Source organism: Lontra canadensis, unplaced genomic scaffold (assembly GCF_010015895.1).
Source record: "Lontra canadensis isolate GAN:19392208 unplaced genomic scaffold, GSC_riverotter_1.0 scaffold19, whole genome shotgun sequence".
NCBI classification, from domain to species: Eukaryota; Metazoa; Chordata; class Mammalia; order Carnivora; family Mustelidae; genus Lontra; species Lontra canadensis.
In genome coordinates, this window is record NW_022631013.1 from 21,797,537 (window position 1) to 21,808,120 (window position 10,584).

At 43.8% G+C, this 10,584-nt stretch overlaps 1 protein-coding gene across 11 annotated transcripts in view; it reads left to right on the top strand.

Moving 5' to 3' along the window:
* Nucleotides 1–10,584, top strand: part of ZNF462 (zinc finger protein 462) — a 144,282-nt gene that overhangs the window by 51,487 nt on the left and 82,211 nt on the right. For 10 of the 11 annotated variants that reach the window (XR_004383044.1, XR_004383043.1, XM_032860780.1 and 7 more), the window contains exon 2: nucleotides 10,247–10,496. Coding sequence is in view for 9 of the 11 variants with exons in the window: in XM_032860780.1 (XP_032716671.1) it covers nucleotides 10,277–10,496 (220 nt within the window). In the remaining 2 variants the exon portion in view is untranslated. Of the gene's footprint in view, nucleotides 1–6,034; nucleotides 6,125–10,246; nucleotides 10,497–10,584 lie in introns of those variants that run through there. The other variant, XM_032860779.1, reaches the window with a different exon arrangement.

A 10,584-nucleotide genomic window follows, 5' to 3' on the forward strand; every position in this document is an offset into this window, starting at 1 on the left:
GAATAACATTTATAGAGTATCTTTACTGCTGATTTCCTTTCTCAAATTATGGAATTGAAAAGATTTTTTTCCGCCCGGGTTCAGAGACTTTATGTGCTAGAAGTCCTGGGCAGGTATTTTGTGTGAGGCCTCAGTTTCCCTACCTAAAAGGTGAAGACACTGGACCAGGTTGATCTACATGGTCTTTAAGATCTCCTCTGTACTGGACATTATGAAATGATAGGTAATTAACTTTTAAGTGAATACTTCCATTGGACTTAAGGAAGGCATGAGTAATATATTGTTTCAGTATTTTTCAGGGACACAGAGGAGAGAGAATTTTGCTCCTACCTAATTTTGTTATACTCCCCCCCACCCCACCCCCTGAAAATGTTTCTATGGTTTTGATCTATAGGGGAGAATTTTTCCTCAGGCTTTCCAGAATCCTTGCAAACAAGAATTAAAGGGTTTTTGTGGAGGGAAGACAGGGAAATAGTCTCAAGAAATAGTGCCAGGTGATGATGCCAAGTGTCACATCAGCTCAGGGAAGCTTAATGGTGTTATAAATATATGGGTGAAATGATGCAGCCAGAGGACCTTCCCTGTGGATGATGAAAAGGAAGGTGGTCACTTACTTCAAATACAAGGACAAGTGAAGACTTAGAATTCCTGGTACCCCTGCAGTTAGCTAATCATTATGATGTGGCTTCCTGAGTTTCATTAGCTGGAGTGGGAAGGAGTATTGTATAACACTCAGTTTTGTTTTTCTGGTCATCAGAGGTTCTCTGGAATTGCTTAGGGCCCTAAATGTTTAGCTTTCTGTTGGTAGCCCTGGCACGTGTTCTGGAAAGCAGGCATGTGTACATTATGCATACAACAGTTCTCATCAGGACCAGACCTGTGCTGGGCCCTGGGGGTCTGAGAACCAAAAGGAATACATGACTCGTCCTCTTAAGAGTGATTTTGAGTAGCCTGGGTCCCCATCACTTTGAAAGAAGATAATTTTACATATTGAAGAGGAGAACATGTGCATCTTGTTTTCCACAAAAATTTTAGTTGGAGGCCACATGTTAAGTGTAGAACCTGACCATTTTTAATGATATTTAGACCTCTGACCCTCCAAGCCCATGGGATCATCAACAGTGCAATAGCCTTATCACTAAAGAAAATCATTCACCCTAATCTTACTTTTTTCTTGAAAAACTTTTAATAAAATACCCAAATCAGAAAAATAAAACTAAAAACTTGTGATCTGTAATCTCAAGACTACTAAGGTCATTTAGAATCATAGAATCATAAAATCTTTGAGCTGGAAGAGAATTGCTAATTATCTAATTCAGAGATTTCCTTGCCAGGACTCCAATGCAAGGACTATAAAGGCAGGTGGGTTATATACAGAGACTGAAAATAACCCCCAGACAGACCACTTGTGAAAAGGTTTCCAGCCTCTGTGTAATTGACATTTTGGACCAGATCATTCTTTGTTGGGGGGACAGTCTGGTGCTTTGTGGAATATTTAGCCACATCTTCGGCCTCTACCCATTAGATGCCAGTAGCACCCTAGTCTCTGGTTGTGATGTCTTTCAACCAAAGATGTCTTCAGAAACTCCCAAATAGGAAGCCTGCGGTTTTTTGGTGGTGGTAGCGGTGGTAGCGGTGGTGCAGCCGGGAAGGGCAGGTAGGCAGAAGTCCTCCTGGTTGGGACCAACACTGTTCTGTACTAACATAGTGTTAGTAGAAGAATCCAATCTCCTGACCACTCTTTTCATCTTTGATTGGAATCTTCAGAGGCTCTGACTCATTCATTCATTCATTCAACACATTTGCTGAACCCATTGTGTGACTGTCCCCAGTGCTGAAGATACCAATGTGAGTAGACAGGCATGGACTTGCTCTCAGGGTGCTTATGTTTTAGAGGAAGACAGACTGCAAACAGGCATCTTAGCAACAGTGAAGGAAATAAAGCAGTGGAATGTGGTAGAGAGAAAGTGAGTGTGGTCAGGGTTGTGGAGAGGGGGCTCAATTTCATGGGGGTCAAGGGGGTGGGAAAGTGTTAGATGGAGTTGTCAGGGAATGCCTCTTAGAGGTTAGAACCTTTGAGCCCAGACTTCACTGATGAGGTGTCAGCCATATAAAACTACATATTTATTTGTCTCTGAATAATAAGAAAAGAAAAGGAGTAAATTAAGCCAGAAAAAAAGGTCTTTTAGAGATGAAAAGGAAAACTGTAAAACATTCCTTTTTTGTATAAAAAGGTTGAATATCTTAATTTTTACATTTAGCAAAATGTCCCAATAAAGGCTTTGAAAGACTTGGTCAAGGTGAAGGTGACGGGCAGAGTCATCACACCTGCTAGAAACATTCTTTTACTTGCTGGATAGGCATTTCTGTATCATTATCTTCCTTCCTATCAACGTAAGTGAATAAGCTGAAGAAAACTAAATTGGGCAAAAAATGAGACATCATTAAGGGTTTACAGAATGGGGGGCTTGGCGGAGTACTGGAGCATTCTAGTGTTTTCATATGGTGATAAGTTCTAATCTTGGGTTGGCAAACAAATGTCTTAACTTTCTGCTTTGAAGTTCTTGGGGTGCAGTGATTTTCAGGAGTAAATTTACTTGCTGAAAGTAGATTGGAGATTGCAAGAGAAAAGAAATTCCTTGCCTGTCATTTTTTTAAAAATTCCTAATTCTTGGGTATTTGCCAGTTCTAATACGTAAACACATAATGTGTTTTTCCTATTATAAGATTCTATTAATTTGTCAGAACAACCAATGGATAGGAACGGGCCAGTTGGTTAACTTAATAAGGAGGAAGGACAGCCTCTGATAGCTTCTGCTATAGGTGGAGGCCAGAGGAGAAAAGAAAAACAAACAAACAAAAAACAGCCCACAGTCTCCTTGAGCAAGAGGATCTCAAAGTGTTCATGATCCACACAAGCCCAGCCATTGTTTAGCTTTCTAGAAAGGAGTCTGCTGAGGGCTTTTGTCCTGATGGGGTAGTTAGATCAGGAACCAGGGTTTGGAGAAAGATAGACTGAGGTGCCAGGCTTGTGTGGTCAGTTTTGTCAGATGTAAGAATGAGGCTGGAGAGGTCATTGCAGCATTTGGATCCGGCCCTTGTGTGCCACTGATATGGGCAAACTTGGAATGATTCTGGTCTAAAGAAAGTGACTTATCTGAACTTCTGAGTGAACCGTGTACAGAAGGCAACGTGCAAGTGTCTGACAGATTAGATTGGGATTTTCGTGGGCTTTTCCCTTAAATAAAAGAGTTCCTCTAGCAAAACTTCCTTATCCTCTCCACAAGGCAACAGCCATATGCCATTTTTTGTTTCGTTTTGTTTCGTTTTTCTCGGAGTGGTAATAGAGAAAAATGTAAATTGTTAAAATGGTTTCTGGATCCGTTCACTGAAACTGTGGAACTTAGACTTTGTGTGGTTGGCCAGGCCAGCGCCAGGAGTGGTTACGGCGGGAAGACCTACATGACCATCGCCCGAGGCTGGTCAGGCTTTCAGACCCACTGAGGAGGTACCACTCGGTGCCCGGGTTGTTCTTTCATGGTGGGAAGGATGAGTTTCACCGCAACTTCTGCTTACTCTGCGTCTCAATCAGTTCTGTAATGAAGACCCAGCAGCATCACTGCAACTTCCCTTTAATTTTACAATTTTTATAATAAGAGTTCTTGTAGCATGAAAAGTGTCTGTAGAAACCCAGCCAGCATTCTGAAGAGTTTCTAAAGGAACACCGTGATTTTCTGTCTCTGCCATTTGGGTGCGGATTGGCCCTCCAGGAGAGAAATCAGTTATCTCTTGTTCTCAGTGCTAGGGCGAGAATGGCCTCAAAGTTTCCAAGGAACTTCCTGATGGGCCCATGACATTTCAGAGAATTCATTCAACACCAAGAGTGGCTTTCCGTCATTTGAAAGAAGTAGATGAGCTGGGATCTCATTTGTCACAGTTGCGTTTTGAGCATTTTACTGAGAGGAGGCCTCTTGGTTTGTTTTGTTTCTCAAGGAGAATATTGTCAGGACACTTCTCAGAATTAGACTTATCTGGCAAACTGCAGGTTCCCCTTTCTAGACAATGAAGTCTAAAGCTGCTGAGATACTACCCTGCTTCCTCCCTTTCTTTTCTAGTCCCTTCTCTCCTCTTTTATCTCCTTGTTCAAATCACACGCTTCCTTTTCTAAGGACAGGAGAGCTGGCAGGCTGCCGATTGGCCTGTTGGCCTCAATTAGCCTTATATCATTGCAAAGGAATGCATGAATTCTCCAGAAGGTATGTACTATCTCTTTCTGTGTTAGACACTCACTACCTGCTTTCATAACAGGTCACTCAGCCAGAATTGCTCCTTATTTACATATCTGATAGTTTTTTTAGTCACTTAGATTACATCCCTGGATGCTCATCTCATTTTAATGATGATCCCAAAGGCACCTGTTATGAAATAGTACTCAACGTGCCCTGTAACCCTTGAAAACTTGATGCAGAACAAAGCTAAAACAAGAGATAACCTGAAAAGGACCATCACTGGCCAGAAAGCGAGTGGGTTATTCATCTGCAGCTTGCCTGCTCCAGACTTGTGCCGACGTGCAAGGTCCACAGATGGACCACAGTCTGACCACATAGAACAGAGGCAAGGTGCATTGGCAGGACTCGGGGGTCTCCTGGTATTTCTCTGCTCAGTATTGAAATTCAGTCTCATATTGGGGGTTACATATGTGATTGCAAATTAATCCTTTCTCTTCTGAAAATTTGGTTTTGAAGAACAGCTGTGTCTCCCTTCTGAATTCCTTAATTATTTATCCTCCCTGATATGTTAAACCTTTCATTAGTGTGGTGAATTGCCAAGAGTACACAGAACTGCTTAGATCATGTAGCAAACAGTATAAACATTTGATAGGACATTTGAAGACACCACATGGCAAGCCGGGATCTGTAGTGGAGCCGATGGTGTAGGATCGATGGAGGTAGCTTGTTGTCAGGAGTTCTTTGTTGGTTTATTTTGCTGGCTTATTTTATTACTAGGGTTGTTTGTTTTTTTTTTTTTTCTTTTTTTAACTAAACATGGGAGGAGTACATAAATCATGGGTACTTACTTGGAAGGGGCTGATTCTGCTCTGATAGAGTCCCTGTCCAATTTGGAGTGCACATGCTCGTATCTGAGGTCAAAGTAAATCAGTCCAATTAATTATTGCATATGCAGAGAGAGAGTAAGTCTTCGTTTGCATTTGCCTGTCACCTTGATCCTGCAACTGCTGTTTGAAGGAAGTTTCACCTCAGTTTCTTCTCCGTGCAGTTGGGCTTGGAAAGATGCTTTAAGATTTTTAAGTTACCAGAAGTCCTGCTTTGACCGTGACAAGGGCAAGTGATAAGTACTGACACAGAACACCCCTTGTTGTCAGAGTAGCAGCCCACGTCCACAAGTGGATGAGTTAGTGGTTCCCCCCATTTTTCATCCTCAGCATGGAAATTCTTCCTTCCTCCCAAACCATGGCAGTGCCAGGGCTTACCGTTAGAAATGTTAACCACCTAACACCCCCCTCCCCCAGCTCTTTGACCTCACCCTATCAGCTGTTTCCGATCTCCAAATATATTTGTAGGCTGATCTTCAGGTTCCTGATGCTTCTGTTTTTCTAGCTGAACTATTCCAGAGTTGATGCATTCCACTGCCAGTCCTTGGATAATTGGTTTTTCCATTCACTGGAAAGTAAGAAAAGCACAAACAACAGGTGCTAACTAAAACCTTTTCTTAGAATTGTGATTCAGGAGAACTGGGGAGCTCAGTGCCTGATAAATGAAACTAGGTTTCTGGAGTGGACAGAGGAAAAGGACCTTATGGTGTTTCTGGTTCTATTTCTCCAAGGCTTTGAAGGTTATAATTAGTTGCTGCTGAATCCCCGTGGCCGTGGCGCCTCACCGCTTTATTTCTGATCTGCGGCCTTCAGGCAGAGAACAGGTTCGATCCAGGCAAGGCCTGTGTGTTTTAATTCAGGCACTTCCTGGAGACCGTTGGGACTTTGACTTGAAGACCATGTTTATGCAAGTCTGGGGAACAGTGTTCGCCAAGCTGCCCTGGGCAAGGGCTGATGGTGGCCTGGTGGTGAGAACACCGTGAACCATCCAGCGTGCCTCCCCCTCTCCAGGTACGTCTGGGCCATGAGCGGGAGAAGAACGGGGCGTGAAGCTGTGGATCACCCTCTTTCACCTTCACCGAGCCATGATGGCTCCCCGGGATCCTGGGCACAGAAAAGTGGGGGTGCAGGTGGTGTAGACGAGAGAGCAGCCTGTGTCCATCATCCCCCTTTCCCCATTCGCACGTGTACATTCCCGATCTTGAACGAGATCTCTCTGGGTTCTCTTTAACTATGTCTTCAAGAGTTTGTCAGATGTGGAGAGTTGGAGTTAGGGTTTCTCATCCAGACCCCCACCTTTGGAAATCCCCAAACTAGAAATGGAAATGGAACACACTAGCAATGGGGAATAAATGATACTGAAGAGCAGTGAATAATTCGAATGGTCTAGGGGTCTCGTGTGTCAGGAGGACTGATCACGTTCGGCACTAAGGTATTAGAGAAGAATCCATACTCACAGAGCAGGTCCCTTCGTGGGTGGTGTTTAGAGTCCGGTCCTCGATGCCTATTTGACCTTGAGAGGCCTGGGAATACTGCCGGGGGTGGGGGGAGTAGGAGATGGGGGTGCTTGTTTGATTTGTAGAGTCAGCCCAAGACCTTCTGAAATAGCATTTCTTTTTAGTTAGTTTGAAGCTTCCTCTTCTGCTTTTGATTTTGCTGATTGGGTCAGTGGTGGGGAGGGGGGTATTGCTAATCTCATTATGACAGTATTTTTAAATGAAGTAAAGTAGATAGGAGATCAAGGCTTTTAGCTTTAAATCATCATTTTGGAGCACATCAGTGTCTAGCTGAGTCTTTGAGGGTTGCTGCTCTTTCTGGGCGGATGAAGCAGTCAGAGAAGCAGCAGAGCGCGTTTCTCCTCTTTTTCCTGGTTGTGGGTTTCTCAGCGGATTACCATCTGCTGTGAAAACATACTCTGGTTGATGGATGGGTCCTCCTCGGGTCCGGCTTTCTTTGTCTCCCGTCCTCCCCCATTCCTTTCTTCTCCTCCCGCTCTCACTCTGTGCACGTGTGTGCATCCTCAGTCTCATAAACACATCGGGTTTCTGCTTCTTTGATTGTTTAGGCCATGCTGGAAATTTCCATTTTCTTCTTCTGTCAGCGTCTTCAGGACAAATGTGTACACAAAGGCAAATGGCTTTCAAAGGAGGCTCCGTCCTCCTCTCGGGGCTTGGTGCAGACATCAAATTGAAGGCCGTTCAGCTGTACCTGACGCTGGTTCTCAGCAGCCTGGAGATTAACCTCTTCTAAGGCTCTGAGCTATTTTTGAGGTAGAGACTGCAACAACATTAAAGCTAGAACCCATTAGGAAATCACTTTCATCATCTCTTCTTTTTCCAAATCAGTGGGTTGTTTTTTTCCCCCTGATCTCATGACCCTTTAATCTCCTTTGTAGCAGAACAAGGAGACTGTTGGTTTGTGTTTGCATCCAGTGAAGTTGGAATCCTTGATAACAGCTTCCGAAGACACCAAGATATTAGAGAACCGCATAGCGAGATGAATTTCATGTCTGGGTGGATGACTTAGTGCTGAAGGTACCCTGCTTTCCTTGTGCAGAACCATCATTTTTGTTGATGTTGTGCAAACCGGGCTCAAAATTTCCAAAAGACACACAGCAGAAAGCCTTTTGTTGCGTTATTTCTAAAGGCTTGAAGTTTTGAAGGGAAGAGATTTTGTTTTCCTCTCGGGCTACACAATGGAGCTTTCAGAGAACCTCTTTTAAAAGGAATAGCTACAGCCTTTGTGTTGAAGGGTGTGTCTGTTGGCAGGGTCTGCTGATGCAGACAGACTGGCTGGTGATTAACAAAGGTCATTAGACTTTGGAATCTGGCAAGCAGAGTCGGATGGTATGTCTTCTGTGTGTGGAAGGACGACTCCCAAGAAGCCAAGGCATTCTGGAGGTCCCCCCCAGCCCACCCCCAAATCCTGCTGTAGAACAGGGTCTGGTCCAGGATCGTCCTGCCATAACCAGTCAGCTCTGCTGGGACTAACGAACAAGCTTATCAATCATGGGATAAAAGAACCTTCGGAGATCTTGGTGAATGACATTTGAGGAGGAGAAAGGTGCTGCTTTTCGGAAAGCAGTGCAAACAGTTCATTCTTTGTTGGGAGCAGAAGAGCATAGGAGGAGCCCAGCCTGTTCTTCTACTGCTCATTTCTGATTGTCAGCCTAGCAGAATCCCAGAGAAGCCATGTTGTGCACGGAAGAGAAGCTCCGAGCTAAAATGGCCGCTCCTGAAGCTCAGAGGACTAGGGCAGCTTAGTGAGTCTTAGAGCTTCGGTGACGCAGGAGCTCATATCTCTTGAAAGTGTGATAAACACTTTCAGCAGAGCTGTGGCTTGTTTGGCTGAGATGAAAGGGCTAGGCTTGGGGGATGGGGAGTGCACACTGGATGGTCTGCTTTTTTCTGTGAAGTGTTCTAAATGCAGGAGTCGTCTGCACCATGGAAAAATTTGTTTTCAGGTCTAATGGACTGTGCGAAAGGAGAAGTGGGGTGGGGCCTCAGTGACGGCTGTAATTTGATCCAGAGCTGATAGCAACCTCTTCCACACAATTTGGGTTGGCGCTTAGGCATAAAAGCTTGTGTATCTCGAATGTTGAGACTTAGCTGAAAAGACTCTGGTGCACCGTTCAGTGTTTATTGAAAAAGGATAGATTGCTGGGTGAAAGAAGAGGAGGTAAATATCTGTGTCTCACTCTGCAAGCTCAGTCTGTCCAGAGCTGGACTTGCCAGAAGTTATTTTAGCAGGCTATCAGCAGGAGCATTCTTTCATAGAAAATCCGCCCGCAATGGCTCCTTTCTCTACATTTGACACATCGCTTGACTTTGTTCCTCCTGCAGAATCAATTTACCTTTTGCCCTAAAAGTAGCAAAAGTTGCAGTACAGTAGAAGTCTAGGAAGATCTGGCAAAGGCTTTAGTCCTTGGACATCTGGTTCTAGATTGCAGTGACTCAGTAGAGTTTGCGGTGAGCTCCATGAAGTAACTCACTGATTAAGATAATAACCGGGTATCTCAGCTCAAGATATGTATTACGATGGGACAGACTACACCTTCTAATACATTTTTAATTGCTTAATGGTGAACCTCTCCGTTGAGTTAGTGGGAAGCTATCTGTGTCTCTCCATCACCCAGCGAAGAACAGAGTGAAGGTAGCTGGGCAAGTTTTGCTTTATTCTGCCCCAGGTTTGCAGCTTTTTGTGGGCAAGTACACACTGCATGTTTGTCAAGGAGAGGCGTAGGAAGGGAGTCGCAGCTTAGAAGCCCCTCTTCAAAACTGTGTTTGTTACCTTAATGTAAACCCTAGGTATCAAGGTACAACTCTAAACTAGAAACTGGATTGTCATTTGAAGTTGGTGGTTAGAGAATCTCATGAGAAAAAATAGTTTATGACCTAATTAGTTGGAGAAGGTGTTAGGTTGTAATTGGTAGATAGTAAAGAGCAAAATAACCATTTAGCTTATGAAACGCATACACAAATGTGCGTGCGCACACACAACTAAACTGGGGAAAGGAGGAAAGAGGCATACCCCAATATCAGTTAAAGTATTAGAATAACAAAAGGCATAATAAAAGCTCTCTCTACCAGCACCCAAAATTCAATACTATTTCACCATTTGGGGATGAAACATCAATGTTCTAATATTAGAACAGCTAATGAAGATTGAAATTTGTCCTTTTTTCTGTACAGACATCCTCTTTACTTCTGAGAAGGTTCTAGTTCCCCCCGCCCAAAAAAAAAAAAAAAAAAAAAGGTCCAAGCCAGAATCAAAGTCAATACTGACTTGACAAGAAATTTGAAATCAGTCAAGAAATTCAGAAACTACTAAAACTCTTGAACTGCTAAGGGTTTCCTTGACCAATGGCATTTGAAGATGTATTTATATCAAAGTGGGAAATGTTTATCTGGGTCCCCCCCCACCCGCCCCTACACTTTTTTGATGTTTGGATCTCAAGGACACTATCCCTGTTACGTCTGGTTGCATTTCTTTGGTGGACATTCCAACTGGCATAGTTCAGTGAAAGATCTGCTGATACTAGAAATGTTTCTGTTAATGGACTTGTAGCCCCATCGACTTGGGATATTTAGCTAGTACAGTTCTTCAGACACTGTATTCTGACTTTTGTCACAGGTTCCTAATGTGAGAAGGTAGGCCCAGATCATGGAGGTGCTACAGTGTGATGGCTGTGACTTCCGAGCCCCATCTTACGAAGATCTCAAGGCGCACATCCAGGATGTCCACACAGCATTTCTGCAGCCAACTGATGTTGCTGAAGACAATGCTAATGAGCCACGATCCGGGTCCATGAACGCCAGTAACCAGACAGAGGTGGAGTATTCTTCGATAAAGGACGAATTTGCAATCGCAGAGGATTTATCAGGTAAATCTTTGCTGATTCTGGGTATATCTGATCTGTTTCATGGCGCTTCTCTAGTTTTAGCCTGTAGCCATGGTTCTTGGCACGTGTG